Genomic DNA, 16,206 nt, shown 5'->3' with positions numbered 1-16,206 from the left:
TTAATTATTCATTTTATCACCAGGAAAAAATGTTTGGGACTGAGTATGAGTTGCTGTTAACCTTTTGCCCAGAAAAACATCATTCTGTATGCAAACAAAGAAACACACAGAAACAGGCTTGTTATCCCACCGAAGTTTCTAAAATGTATAAAATTTTTGGTCAAAACCATCAAAAGGAATTCTTCAAGAAATAAAAACAAGATAAATCACAATATCGATTGCATTCTTTTAATCAGAAGTTACTTATCTCTTGGTATTTGTCCCTTAGAATCAAATAGTCAAATGAATGGGCATTTCTATTTTCTCAATAAATAGAACTTTTTGTATGTATGAACAGATGGTTTGTGGGACACATTAACCATCTAAAAATCTGTAAACCACAGACAATTTACTATCTTTAAAAATGGGTTCCAAATTTTTGACATAATTTACTTAACTTCCTAGATCTTCATTTGTGGCCCATGAATTAATAACTAACCTCATATGAAATGAATCATGTCAAATGAATGAAGTATATTGATTTTTACTAATTTCTACTAAATTTAGTCTAAGATTTCTTTCCATCATTAACAGCTTTATACCATCCAGTTATCACTTGGGTTCTGAAAAGCTGTTAGTTACTATTTTTCAAGCCATTGCTGACATTTTGCTGCTGCTTAGCTTTCATTCTCTTCTTGAAAGTAGTGCACAACAAAATAAGGTGTTTGTGTAGATGTGTTCTTTTATTTTTCTTGTTTTCTTCTGTCACTAACTTGTTTTTTCTATTCTGTGTTTAATCTGCTGTCTTAATGGATTCAGCTTCAGAAAAGAGAGCGCTCTTGCAGAGCCTATGTCCAGGTACTTTCTGCGTTTTTATAAATGTGTTAAGTTGTTGAATTGTCTCTGTTGGTGATAGCATGTATGGGCGTCTGATAGAAAGATGATAATGTATCCTGTTGAACTAGAAGAATTTCAGGGAGGGCATGGAGGGTGGGAATGGAAAGTTATATGAAAGGGTATGTGCTAAAAAGAAATTTGACAGTGCCAGTGCTCTATCATACAAGAGAAGCCCAGACTAGCATAGAGGTGCAACTCTGGGTGTGAGAATTTTGATCATCACTGAAAGGTGAGTTGGGTGCAATATATAATAAATCTCTAATTTCTTCAGAGAGGTGGGTATGAAAACATTTCATTCCTATGTTGGTCTAGCTAATATTTGAGTAGCAAGTCATCCAGAAATGACACTCAATCAAATAAGACAACAATTCCAGGATACTTGGAATATCATGCTTCTGTGCCAAATTAATCAAGACAAGCTGTGGCGATCTTACTCTTCCACTTATTATAAACACATGAATCTGAATGTAAGTGTAATTTTTCCTCCAGTTCACATGTTGTAATTTGTTTCTAAGCAAGATAAAAAACATTTCTACTGTTTATGAGATCTTTGTGAAAAAGAATCCCAGAAGCAAGCTTCATAGTTATTTTTAGAATAAGGGAAAGAAGGGAGGGGAGGGGAGAAGAGGAAAGGAGAGGAGAGGAGAGAAGGGAAGGGGAGGGGAGGGGAGGGGAGGGGAGGGGAGGGGAGGGGAGGAGAGGAGGGAGGAACAAAGGCAGGCAAGGTCAAATGACAAATTAAAATGACAAAGCTATTTAGTAATGACTTTGATGTGCTTTATTCAAGGGAAAGCAATCCATGGGTTGAGGCAGTAAGTGCCTCACCATCAGTGGTGCATTCTCCCTGAGGGACGTTGGACAAGAGTGGGTTTTATAGAGACAACTCTAAACAGGGCGCGATTGGCAAGGAGGTTGGGGATTTCCTTATAAGGCTAGCAGGTCCTGTTTTCTAGGGTAAGGTGAGCTAGCTAACGCTGAGTTGGAGGATTGTGATTAGTGTATGTGAGGTTTCCTTGACAGTCATTTCCCATAAGTGCAGATTTAGATTTGTGATGTGGACCAGACCACTGGGGCGGCCTCCATATTGTGGGTCCCAAAATACAAATTAACTTTATCAGAAGGAAGAAAAAATATGAAACTGTGTGACTGTCAACTTTATTCCCTATGTGTATATATCATAGCATTTTTAAGGGGAAGGCCAACTACATTTATGAAGAGAGATGCCTTCAAGACCCAAATCGCAGGTTCTCAGATTAGTAGTCCAGAAAATACACAGTATCAGTTTATTCACAATAAGGGCATTTTGTGACACAGTCATTTAAAAGGAAAAAAATAATAATTTGAACATTGAACAGAGATTAGGAAGAAAAGCTTTTAATTTGCATTTAACTTTATAAATTAATGAATCTTTGTATATAAGAAGCTGTTCAGGTTTATTTTTCTAAGGTTTTGGGAAAGAAATTGCTTGGGGAGGTTTATGTATATATATTGCTTAGTGTGTGCCATAGACAGAGAAATTGAAGTACTCTTCAGCATTGAAAGCTGAGGATCATTTTTGAGCAATATTAGGATTGTTTTTTATTGCAATCTATGCTATCCCTTTAATGGGGCCTTGGAGATAATTAGCCTTTCAGTATTTAAATCTATGAAATGCATGGTCATTCAAACATGAATCTCTGATGGAAAATTAATAGCACAGTTTATTCAGTAGCTGATTTCCTGGTGTTGTAATTGACTGGCTATGAATAAATGTTTCAGCTATTGACTAAACATCTGATAAGACCAAATACAAACAGAATATTGGTGAAGCAGAAATGCTGTGCTCACTATAACACAGCATTATTTCTGTTCTTTTTATTGTAGATCATTATTCTATGAAATTCTAGAGTGAATAATACCTTAAACTTTAGTCTATTTGAATTTTAAAGACTTATGTTCCCTATTATTTCTATGTTCAGAGCACATTCTAGGCTACCTATGAAAGAGGTATGAAATACATTTGAAATGTTTTATGCATTAAATTTGAAAAAAGATTATTATTTAGTTATCACAAGATTCTTAAAAAAAAAAAAATTCCTTTCCATGGGCACAAGCAGTGATTCTCCTAGGTTTGATTTTGACCACCTAAACACATTTAGCTTTTAATTGTTTAGAAATAGTGTCTATTTTATGAATAATCTAGATCTATTTTTTATTTCTTGCTTCCCACTTTTTATTCCACACACACACACAAAAAAAGTGAAATCTGGACTGTCAGCCATCAGCTCTGATAACTCATCTGTAGGTGAACAATTAAAAGATAGTTGCTTTGATTTTTTACATAATATGTGAATCTCCTAAAACCCATTATTCTTTTGTCTCAAGAATTTTAACAAAAACAAAAAATTGGGTCAAATATATTTTATTTTTCTTTATTTAGTTGTAATTTTAGATTACATTAAAATCCTTGTTGACTATCAAAAGATAGATATTGACATGTCATAGTAAAAATAGCGTTACCGTATTGCAGGCATAATGCATACCTTCATTTAGGAGAGGGTTTTAAGTTTTATGCCAGAGAAAACAAATAAGGCTTGTGTTACATATGCATATTAAGTAGCTACCATGATATAATATTACAAGGAGGGACCTTAGAGATGAAGATGAGTGAGTTGAGATCTGGAGAGATGAAATGACTGGACCAAGGTCACACAACTAGCACCAGTGGCACTAATGCTGCTATCCTGATGTGCATCCAGTGCTTCTTCAACATCATGATTAAGAATAACAGTGATTTATTATGAAGAATAAATATGTTTATTAGGCACTGTGGCCATTATTGTGCAAAGCATTTTGCATAAATTCTTACTTAATATTCAAAACAACCCTATGATATAAGTTATTGCTATTCTTAAAGTAGAGAAAATGGGGCACAGGAAGCATTAAATGACTTTCACAGAATTACACAGTAATAATTGAGGGGCTCCTGAATTCAAAGTTAGGTCTTCCTGATTCAGAAACTCATGCTCTCATTCGCCAAAATAATGTGATTGCGGAACTGACATTATTTGGTGTTAGAAGTCAAGATATATTATTTGGTTTATATTTATTGATTTATGGTACTGTATTTCAGGAATGGTATAAAGTATAACAATTTTTTTTTAATTTCTCCTTTTTTTTGAGATTGAGCTCAAATGGCTGTGTGGTGATTATTTTGTACTCCTATAGCCAGGTCAAATACAAACATAATTTACTTTGAGGTCATTTGGTTTTCAGAGGAGACTGTGATTTAAAAATTATCATATTGAGAGAAGAAAAAAGCAAGTAGAAAATATTCTAACTCTATGTTAAAGGAGGAACAGTCAAACTGTTTTCCAAAGTGACCACACCATTTTACATTTCCACCAGCAATACGTGAGGGCTCCAATTTCTCCACATCTACAGCAGCACTGTTATTTTCTCTTTTTGATTATAACCATCCAAGTACATGTGAATTGCATAAGTTCTTAACTCTAGTGGTGGAATGGGGGCAGGGGAAGTTTTAGGAGGGTAATCCATGAACGAATAAAAAAATTATATGGCTCCAAAGAGAGGTCGGTGTTTTTCATGAGAATCTGAGAGTAGAGTGTGACCTCAAATAGCTTAAGAACAACTGCCTTCATGTTCTATAAATGTAACCAGAACTTATATTTATCAGCAGTTTCTTTTGTCCTCCAAATCTCAGAGGTGGCATGGACTCCTTAGAGTCTGCAGTCGATCTTGCTTAATGGGAAATATAAGTACATACAGTTTTTGATGTGAATCTTTTGAGTCATTCTTTGGAACCTACTATTATTTGCATAGTCGGGCTGAGAACTGATCAGAAAAAATTGGTAAATAGATGCACATTTTTTTAAAAAGACACATATACATGCATACCTGGTTTCCTCCCTTCTTCCCATCCTTCCTTAAATTTTTCTTTCCTTTTTTTTCAAAGGCAGATAGTCTATGTGTTCTTTAAATCTTACCAAGTATTTGTAATAAGCTCTCTTTTTATTTCAGTTTGGAATTATAGTTTGCTTTTTTGTTTATTTTATTTATTTATTTTGTTTGTTTCACCTTCATTATCCACTAGAAATCTGTATCCTAGGTACCATCAGTGTAAAAGCAATCTCTATCTTCAACTGTAAAAAACATCACATAGTAGTTAACAACAAAAACATTCAAGAATTACTAGTTCAGCACATGTGCCCAGTGATTTTATCAGTACTGGGAATATAGCAGTGCCCATAACAGGCCGAAATCCCTGCTCTCTCTCCTGGGGTGAAGTGTCCAGTAGCAGAATATAAACAGTATGCTAAGTATGTGAAATACATGGTATGTGAGATGATGATAAATGTTACAGAGAAAAATAAGAGCAAGAAACGCATCACTGAGGTGACATTTCAGAAAAACTCTGAAGGAGTGAGCTGTGAAGATATGCAGGAAAAAGCATTCCAGCAGAGAAAACAAAGTTTCTGAGGTGGAAATACGCCTGTGTTGTCCAGGAAGCGAATGCAACTGGAGGAGAGTGAAAGAGAAGAGGGTAGCAGGACATTAATCTGTGGGGCAGCGAGGGCCCAGATCTGATAGACCATCGTAAGGACTTCAACTTTTACTCATAGACACACAGGAAGCCACTGCAGGTTTTTGAGCAGAAGTATGACATGATGTGATGTGTTTTCAAAGTGGAGAAGAGATTCTAGCAGGAAAAGTAAGGGCTGAAACAGGGTGACCATTTGGGCAATAACAACATTCACTTGGAACCGGATATGAGTGCGGGATGCTGAGATAATTCTTCAGCTTTGGGAATTTTTTTAAGTGGAACAAACAGGATTCGCTAAGGGGTTGTATGTGAAGTGTCAGAGATAGAGAGGAGTTGGAATGACACCAAGTGTTTTGACTGAGCAACTGGAAAGATGCAGTCACCGTTTATTGAGATAGTCAATCTGTGACCAATTTGGGAGGAGCACGAAAAGAACTTCACTCAGGGGCATGTTAAGTTTGAGATTCTTATTAGATATGCAATATTGATGGTAAATATGCAGTTAGATATACGAGCTTGAAATTTACCTGAGAGGTCAAGCTAGACATCATCACTGAGTAATGTTTCACTTAGAGTGGCATTTTCAGCCAATGTACTAGATGAATTCATCAAGGAAATGAGTGTAGAAAGAGAAGAGAATCTAGAGCTGAGCCCCAGGACACTGTCATATGATGAGGTCAGGGAGAGGAAGAGGAACCACAGTAGAGAGTAACGACCAGCCTTAAGGAAGGAGGAGGACCTGGAGAGTATGGCACCCAGGAGTCAACTCAAGTTCTTGTTTCATGGAGGAGGAAATGATGTCAAGTGCTGCTGAATCTGCTCAGAAGTGCTGATACAGCTTTTCAACGATAAAAGTAATGTCAACTTTTGATGAATTTAAAAAAATTCTGGGGCTTCCCTGGTGGTGCAGTGGTTGAGAATCTGCCTGCCAATGCAGGGGACACGGGTTCGAGCCCTGGTCTGGGAAGATCCCACATGCCGCGGAGCAACTGGGCCCGTGAGCCACAACTACTGAGCCTGCGCGTCTGGAGCCTGTGCCCCGCAACGTGAGGGGCCGCGATAGTGAAAGGCCCGCGCACCGCGATGAAGAGTGGCCCCCGCTTGCCGCAACTAGAGAAAGCCCTCGCATGAAACAAAGACCCAACACAGCTAAAAAAATAAATAAATAAAGTAGCTATTAAAAAAAAAAAAAAATCCAAAGCCCAGATATCTATATTATTATATGTACTGCATAAACATTTTTACCTATTGCTTTCATTTTTTTGTCTGTAATGCAGACTTTTCTGTGAACCAAAGTTGCTACTTGCACCTTTGACAAAGTGCAGATTGAATTATGCCAGTTTTACTTGTGTGCCTTTGGTGCATGAGACAAGAAAGATTCTAACCACCATTTATACTGCTAGGAAGAAAGTAATGAGTATTTTCAAGTTTCTTGTTTGGTCACTTAATTGGCTGTGTGACAAAGAGCTCCATGGTGCATGTCAAACGACTTTCTGAGTCCTCTAATGATTTGTGCTTTGCTTGACTTGTGATACTATTCTGTGTGGCCTGTCAGGCTGGATATCCTTGTTAAAGTGGCTAGAATAAATTGGCTAGTGGTGTGCATACAATGTAGTATATTAACTGCAGCAACGGGGAGTACTTTTAGCAGCTCTTTCAGGAGATTTCGATGTTTGCCCATAAGCATCAAAGCCAACCCAAACTTTCATTTAATATAATTAAAAGGACATCTGAAAGTAGTTTGAATCACACCAGGTTCTTGAGGTTTGGTAACCCTTTGTTAAAACCTTGTGAACTTAATATATTTCACAGCTTGATAAATCTGCACTTGATTTGAGTCAGTAAGAGAAAAAATATAAATCTGCACCCTGCATGTTTCTGGTGCCCTGAACCTATTTCTAAAAGACTTTGAGATCAAAGAAAGTAACTTCCATCTACAAAGCAGAGTAGTTTTCTTTAGATAAAGAAGATATAAGAATTCTTTTCTATAAATTGCAGTCACTAAATGCTGTTGTAAAGCAATTGTTGAATCAAAAGATAGTAAAACCATATGTAATGTAAGCAGTGTAAATTATTCAGGTTATTATTTAAGAGCATAGGTAGGTCAGTTCATAAATCTAATAATTTGAAAACCTCCAAAGGACAATGACAGATGTTGATATTGGAGTTCCTGCTTTGACGTGCAAAGAACATCATTTTGGGAATCTCTCAAAATTCCCATGGCTAATGTGTCAGGTCAGGCAGAGACGGCCACTTTACAAAGTCATTTCTGACTTCCAGTTCGCACATTTCCTATAAGTAAACAAAATGTTCCAGCTGCTGTTTGTATATACATGGCTTGTAAATGCTTCAGGAAGTAATTCTAATAAGGGTGAAAAAAAAAAAGCCCTTTTGTTTTTAAATAAAATGTTTTCACTTAAAACAAAAGTATTTTCTCACTTCTTTTCACCAAATTTTATTTTGTTCTCTCTTATAACTTCTTGATCAAAGCCTAGATAACTACTTAATTGTAAAATTGTTTATTTAAAGTCCATTCTAATGCATCATTGCTTTCCGAACATGAGTTTACTTTCAGAAAAGTTTTAAATACATAGAATATAAATAGATATAATTTATACACAAACACAAGAGAATGCACATCAATTTACTTTGCTATTTCTTTAACAGCATTATGATCATGTACCTAACCAGAAGGAAAAAATACATTTAAAATAGGATTACAGATTTAAGGTCCTACTTTCTGAAACTATCATTAGCATTTCTGGTACAGGTCAGGAAAGCAATGGAAGTTTTAAGTTGTCATTTGCAGTAGAGAAGTTCCTTGATGGCTTGGAACCAAACAAATGATTTTTTAATATTGCTCCCAACAGAGTTATAATTCTGATATTTTCCCTTATCAGCCAGTAGTAACAGAAACTTAGCTATGACAACTTAAACTAGGGCTTTATTTTCATTAAGTAAAAAGGAAATGCAGCCGAAACAGTTCAGGATTAGCATGAAAACTCCGTATCAGAGACCAAGGCTTCATCTGCTTTTCTGCTCTATTGTCTTTAGCACATGGGTTTCCTTCCTCAAAATGACAAGATGGTTACTTAGCATCCATGCTAATTTTTACGTAGAAAGAAGGATAAGGACAAGTAACTAAAATATTCATCTCTGTTAGAACTTTCCAAATGTCTCACCCAACTATATTTGACCATTTCCCCTACTTCTGACCATATCCCTTGGGCTACTCAGGGATAGCCCAAGGGATTTAGCTTTGCATAGCTAAATGCTTCATTAATAGGTATACTTTTGCAGCTGGGCATAACTGTATCTATTAAAGTCCAGTGATTCTATATCTAAAACAAGAGAATTATTGGACAAATAGTATTCTTAGATGAAACCAAAAATATAATGTATTTAATGGTACATATTGATATATTCATCCAGTTTTGATGTAATAATCTACCATAGAGTTATGACAATACCAGTGGTTACTTTTAAACCCTAAGTGTAGATTAAAATGTTCTTTTGATTGTTCTCTTATAGTTATAGTCTGAAAGCAATCATTTTTGTTAAAAGGAAAAAAATTATTTCAGATTATTTCTGAATAGCTAATATAGGTATATGGTTTAAAATTCAAAAAGTAGTAATAATAGATATGGCTCCTTCCCACTGAGGCTGCTGCATTGCTAGCTCTGGGGCACGCCACTGACGTTGTGACCTATTTCAGTGGTGCCCCCTTGGAGTTGTGTGGTGCAAGCAACCCTGCCTCTCCCCTGCCTCTCTCCCCAGTCTTTCAGATCTCCTTGCTTACTGTTACTAGCCTCTTAAATATCCTACCAGAGAAGACTATTTTTACTCACATCCATGTTTCTATAATGTTTCTTTATAAATTTTGTCATACAATCACAAAACAGTGCTGTTCTCTTTACCTACAACTAGGACTTTGGGAATAGCTGTGGCAGACCCACATTATGTGGTAGCATGCCACCACTGAAAAGAATAAACATATAGAGATGATCACAAGGTACACTTGTATCACAGTTTATATCAACAAAAAAACTTAACTGTATCAGTAGGAAACCGGTTGAATAAAATGCTGCACCAGTGGAATAATCTTTAGCCACAGAAAGAATGAGGTAGATCTCGTATTGACTTAGAATGATGGGTACAGTACAGTATCAAGTAAAAAAAAAGAAAAAAAAAAAAAAGGCAAGCAGGCAAAACCAAACAAATAACGTTATTATGGTGATCACATCTATTTGTATGTATGTGTAAATATTTACGAGTCTGGAGGGGTCCACAACTAACTGTCAAAGAAATTCTTTTTGGGAGAGGTGGGTGTTATTCCATAAATAGACTTTCCAGTTTTAATGTATATACTTATGTATTTTCAACTGTTCACAACGTATACTTTTTAATTTTTTTTTTTTTACTAGTACAGATTATTTATTGGAAAAGTTTTAGACTTACAGAAAATTGGTCAGTTAGTATCGAGTTCCAATACCATATATCCCTCCTACACACAGAGTTTCCTTTATTATTACTACCTTACGTTAGTATGGTACATTCATTATAATTAATGAACCAATATGGATTGATATATTATTATTAACTAAAATGCATAGTTCAGATTCACTTAGTTTTTACCTATGCCTTTTTTCTGTTTCAGGATCCTATCAGGACATCACATTACATTTAAACATCATATCTCCTTAGGCTTCTCTAGGCTGTGACAGTTTTTCAGACTTTCCTGCAAGGTTGTCCTTTTTAAAGTCAGAAAATATATTTTCCATTTAAAATAATTAGTGTGTATACTTTAAGAAGAGCATAGAAGTATTCACTCATTCACTCACTCAGACAGTATTTGTTGAGCTCCTGTGCTTCAGGCACTGTTCCAGGTGCAATGATTCAAAGGTGAAGGCAGACAGGATTACTACTCTTGCAGAGCTCACATCCTAGTTTAGCAAACTGGAGTTTGGGAAGGAAATAGACAGTAGAGCAATCAAAATAATAAAAGAAGATAATGGCCAAAGTACTATGCAGAGAATTAAAACAGAATCATGAGTTAAAGTAACTGCTTGGTTACTTTAGACTGTATGTATCTGGGATATGGCAGTGCAGCTGACTCCTGGCAGTATGAGATCAGCCATGTGCCTATCTGGATAAAAAGCATTCCAGAATCAGAGGTCACCCATCATGGCCAAGTGAGGTTGGAGAGTTCTGGAAATAGAAAGAAGGCTAATATGCCTGAAGCAATGGGTTGAAGGAGAATACAGGGCTAGGAAAGCTATGGGAAGGAGTCAAGATTCTGAATGCCATTGAAGAGTTTTAACTAGGGTCGTGACAGTAGATTTTTGCAAGATTAATTTGGTTACAAATTTAGTTTTCCTCTGATATCCATTATTGCTGCTTCAGTTATCACCTTTATGTAGGTAATGTTCAAAAAACGTTAATCAACCACTTTAAACACTTAGAAATTTTGTCATTCCATTCTCCCTAATGCTGAGTAATGTTTTAAAGATGTAAATCTGATTAAGACTTGATCCCACTCAAAGACTGTCCATTACTCTCTTTTTCACTAAAGAAAAAATTTCCTGTTTTGGACTACAGTGTTTGAGAATTTGACTCCTCTTTTCCCATACCTGATTTCCCATACCTTTAGCTGGCCCCTTCCATATTCCTAGATTCTACACTCCCAAACCACCTAGGTACTTGCAGTTCATGTCTCTGTGCCTTTTTAGTCACAGTTATGTTCTGCTTGGATTACTTCTATATTTGTTCTCCTTTCTCCATCCTTTCTTCTCAGTAACGTTGACTTATCTGCCAACACCTACTTTATAAGCCAGTGACTCTAAAGAAGCATTCTTTCTCCCACCTAGCCTGGATAAATGCCCTCTTATACATCCTTGCTTTTCCTCTTATTACAGCAATTATCAAGCTATATATATTTTTTAATTTAATTTAATTTATTTTTTATACAGCAGGTTCTTCTTAGTCATCCATTTTGTACACATCAGTGTATACATGTCAATCACAATCTCCCAGTTCATCACAACACCACCCCCACACCCTGCTGCTTTCCCCACTTGGTGTCCATACGTTTGTTCTCTACATCTGTGTCTCAATTTCTGCCCTGCAAAGTGGTTCATCTGTACCATTTTTCTAGGTTCCACATATATGCGTTAATATGCGATATTTGTTTTTCTCTTTCTGACTTACATCACTCTGTATGACAGTCTCTAGATCCATCCACATCTCTACAAATGACCCAATTTCATTCCTTTTTATGGCTGAGTAATATTCCATTGTATATATGTACCATATCTTCTTTATCCATTTGTCTGTCGATGGGCATTTAGGTTGCTTCCATGACCCAGCTATTGTAAATAGTGCTGCAATGAACATTGGGGTGCATGTGTCTTTTTGAATTATGATTTTCTCTGGGTATATGCCCAGTAGTGGGATTGCTGGGTCATATGGTAATTCTATTTTTAGTTTTTTAAGGAACTTCCATACTGTTCTCCATAGTGGCTGTATCAATTTACATTCCCACCAACACTGTAAGAGGGTTCCCTTTTCTCCACACCCTCTCCAGCATTTGTTGTTTGTAGATTTTCTGATGATGCCCATTCTAACTGGTGTGAGGTGATACCTCATTGTAGTTTTGATTTACATTTCTCTAATAGTGATGTTAAGCAGCTTTTCATGTGCTTCTTGGCCATCTGTATGTCTTCTTTGGAGAAATGTCTATTTAGGTCTTCTGCCCATTTTTGGATTGGGTTTGTTTTTTTTTTCTTTTTAATTGAGCTGCATGAGCCATTTATGTATTTTGGAGATTAATCCTTTGTCTGTTGATTCATTTGCAAATATTTTCTCCCATTTTAAGAGTTATCTGTTTGTCTTGTTTATGGTTTCCTTTGATAGGGATTGCATTGAATCTGTAGATTGCTTTGGGTAGTATAGTCATTTTCACAATATTGATTCTTCCAATTCAAGAACATGGTATATCTCTCCATCTGTTGGTATCATCTTTAATTTCGATCATCAGTGTCTTATAGTTTTCTGCATACAGGTCTTTTGTCTCCCTAGGTAGGTTTATTCCTAGGTATTTTATTCTTTTTGTTGCAATGGTAAATGGGAGTGTTACCTTAATTTCTCTTTCAGATTTTTCATCATTAGTGTATAGGAATGCAAGAGATTTCTGTGCATTAATTTTGTATCCTGCAACTTTACCAAATTCACTGATTAGCTCTAGTAGTTTTCTGGTGGCATCTTTAGGATTCTCTATGTATAGTATCATGTCATCTGCAAACAGTGTATGCAGTTTGACAGTTTTACTTCTTCTTTTCCAATTTGTATTCTTTTTATTTCTTTTTCTTCTCTGATTGTGGTGGCTAGGACTTCCAAAACTATGTTGAATAATAGTGGTGAGAGTGGACATCCTTGTCTTGTTCCTGATCTTAGAGGAAATGCTTTCAGTTTTTCACCATTGAGAATGATGTTTGCTGTGGGTTTGTCCTATATGGCCTTTATTATGTTGAGGTAGGTTCCCTCTATGCCCACTTTCTGGAGAGTTTTTATCATAAATCAGTGTTAAATTTTGTCTAAAGCTTTTTCTGCATCTATTGAGATGTTCATATGGTTTTTCTTCTTCAATTTGTTAACATGGTGTATCACATTGATTGATTTGCATATATTGAAGAATCCTTGTATCCCTGGGATAAATCCCACTTGATCCTGTTGTATGATCCTTTTAATGCATTGTTGGATTCTGTTTGCTAGTATTTTGTTGGGGATTTTTGCATCTATATTCATCAGTGATATTGGTCTGTAATTTTCCTTTTTTATAGTATCTTTGTCTGATTTTGGTATCAGGGTGATGGTGGCCTCATAGAATGAGTTTGGGAGTGTTCCTTCCTCGGCAATTTTTTGGAAGAGTTTGAGAAAGATGGGTGTTAGCTCTTCTCTAAATGTTATCTAGCTATATTTTAATGTCTGTTCACTTTTGTATCTCGGAGCTCCTTGGAAAGGAACAGTGCCGCTTTTATTTCTATAACCCGATACCATTTAAATTCTACTTAGCACACAAAAGGTGACTTCTAAATATTTACCTTTTAATTGAGGCTTCCGGCTAATGTTTCCGATTGCTTGCTGGTATTTCCACTGCAGTAGAAATTCTCAAAACACTTGTCTACACTCACTATCACCAATCCCTCTCCTCATATTCTCTCTTGATTTCACCTCATCAGGCTTTTGCCCTCACTACCTTATTGCAACTGCACTTCTGAGGTCATTAAGGATTTCATGCTGCTAAACTCAGTAGTCAGTTGTCAATCCATCATACTTAACCAATCAGAAACATCCAACACTGTTGATCACTCCCCACTCCCTTTTCCTTGATACATTCTCATCAGGACAGCTCATTCTCTTGGTTTTCCTCCTCTTGATGCTTCTTTCCAGTCTCCTTTGCTGGTTCCTTTTCTCCCAAACCCTTGGGTTGGAGTGCCTCCTAGCTCAGTCTATTCTTGTTTTCTCTTTGTCCCCACACTCCCTTGGTGAGCTCATTGATTTAAATAGCACTTATGTGCCTAAGTCTCACAAATGTTATCTGCAGCACAGACCACTTCTCTGAACTCCAAAATTCATTTCAAGCTAACTTCTCAACATCTTCACATTTTTTTTTCTGACACCTCCATTTATAACTGAATTCCCAATCTTTACCTGAAAACTACGCTTTTGTGCAGTGTTTGCCTACTCAATTGATGTGATTCAGTCCCACCCCTCCTGTTTTCTGTTAAAAGCTCCAAACATGGGCCTCCTTAAGGTTTTGGAACATGCAGAGAATGTTTCCACTTGTGGACTTTTATTCTGTTTGTTTCCCTGATTGGAATATCTCCTCCAAATATCTGCATGGGTAACTCTCTCAGCAACTTTGTCTTTTTTAAATTTTTACACTTTCAAGGAGGCCCACTGGACCATCCTAGGTAAAATCACAAGCTAACCTGTCCTCAACCCTACCCCTAACTCTAGATCCCCCTATCATGTATATTTTACTTTTATTTTACTAGATAGTTAGATGATATATAGATAGATAGATAGATAGATAGATAGATAGATAGATAGATAGATAGATGATAGATAGATAGATAGATAAATCTATCTGATTTTAAGTTTACTTTCCTTGCCAGAACGTTTAGTTCTAGGATTTTTTCCCCTTTTCTGCTTTGTTTAAGATGTATCTCAAGAGTCTAGAACAGTATTGGGACATATTAAATGCTCAAGAAATACTTATTGAATGAATAAATGTCCTACTTCAAAGTAAAGATACTTCAAATTGAACTGATTATCCTTCAAAAGCAACTTCTCCATAGCTTTACTCTTTATTTTGCAACCATTTTACTAGTTACCCAGAAAAAAATCTAGAGTTATTATTATTTCAAGAAGGGCTTTTTTGATACTTTTATGATTGAGTTCATTTTGAAATTGATGGAAACAATCTTCCCTTGACTTCTGTGATACCACACTCTTCTGGCTACTTACTCTTTCTTCATCTCAGTTGTCGACTATTCTTTCTACGTTTTCTTCTTTATCATTAGTGTTTCTAATGATAAAGTCATCAGTTCTTCTCCTTCTACTCAGTTTATCTGGGTAATGTCAGACATCTCAGTGGCTTCAATGAGCTTCCTGAATTTATGATGCCTAAACCTGTATGCCAAGAGCAGATATCTTAGTAAACTGCAGACTGAAGAGGTTAAGAATATCCCACCCCAAACCCTGTCACTTTGGCACATTGATTATTTTGAACTGAAGGCAATTGAGAAACAGCAGATGAAGAAGGGCTTTCTGATCCCCCCCTTTCTATCTAAAAGCAGATCGTAAAATTTCCATGTGCCAGGAAGAGAAGAACATTCTTATCACCAGAGAGTGGGAGTCAATGCCAAAATGGATCTGAGCAAAAAAATGTACAAAAATGAAAATAACCCTTATTTTCCACTGGCTTCCCCCATGTATTTCCTAGTCACTTTCCCACAATTTACTGCCCCTAATAGCTTAATCCCTTTTCCTTTATGTTTACACTTCATCACAAATTTATCATTCTCTGGTTAAAAAAGCAGGTAAACTCTCAGTCCTAACTACTTCTTCAGGTCTTTATTTTTCCTATGAAGTTTCCCTTGTATTAAATAAAATTTGTGTGCTTTTCTCCTGTTACTCTATGTCAGTTTAATTCTCAGGTCTCGTCACCAAACCTAAGAGGGTAGTGGAAGGTTACTTTTCTCCCCTACAAGTCTTCTCTAGACCTTTTAAATTAATTCAATTCAAGTACTTTGCATTCAAAATAGACAAACGTGAATTCATCATGTTTTGCAGTCTCTCCCCCAGTATGTACTTACATCCTCTACCTTTTAATGATCAAAAATTTGCTCCTTTTCCTTTATTCCCATTTTAAGTGAGTACCACCTCATTGTCTACCCCCAAATTCTGTGCATTTCACTTCATTTCCCTTTCCAACTGTTAATTAATCAACAAATTGTTTTAAATATTTTTTGAATCTCTATTTTTCTCCATTCCCAGAGCAGAATACATGGATTTGAACCCTGATTCTGCCCTATGTTAACTAATTAACCTTTAGCAAGTTAACTTCTCTGAGTCTCGTGCTCGCTTCAACAGCACATATACTAAAATTGGAACGATACAGAGAAGATTAGCATGGCCCCTGCATAAGGAAGACAGGAAGAAAAAAAAAAAAAAAAACTTCTCTGAGTCTCAATTTTCTCACTGCAAGATGGGAATAATAACTA

The 16,206-nt window shown here is 36.1% G+C and overlaps 1 protein-coding gene and 1 non-coding gene across 7 annotated transcripts in view; both read left to right on the top strand.

Annotated features, from left to right (window-relative positions):
- The window catches only part of ADGRL3 (adhesion G protein-coupled receptor L3), a 563,136-nt gene that overhangs the window by 415,142 nt on the left and 131,788 nt on the right, over window positions 1-16,206 (top strand). For 4 of the 6 annotated variants that reach the window (XM_068542874.1, XM_068542871.1, XM_068542875.1 and 1 more), the window contains one exon: window positions 799-837. The exons of the other annotated variants lie outside the window; for them this stretch is intronic. In XM_068542874.1, the coding sequence (XP_068398975.1) occupies window positions 799-837 (39 nt within the window). The remainder of the gene's footprint in view (window positions 1-798; window positions 838-16,206) is intronic. 6 annotated transcript variants of the gene reach the window in all.
- On the top strand, window positions 16,060-16,166 carry LOC137764521 (U6 spliceosomal RNA). Its single transcript, XR_011074022.1, has one exon. It is a non-coding gene; the product is annotated as a U6 spliceosomal RNA (small nuclear RNA).

Source organism: Eschrichtius robustus, chromosome 4, assembly GCF_028021215.1.
Source record: "Eschrichtius robustus isolate mEscRob2 chromosome 4, mEscRob2.pri, whole genome shotgun sequence".
Classification (NCBI taxonomy): Eukaryota; Metazoa; Chordata; class Mammalia; order Artiodactyla; family Eschrichtiidae; genus Eschrichtius; species Eschrichtius robustus.
This window is presented reverse-complemented; position numbering and strand designations above follow the sequence as displayed.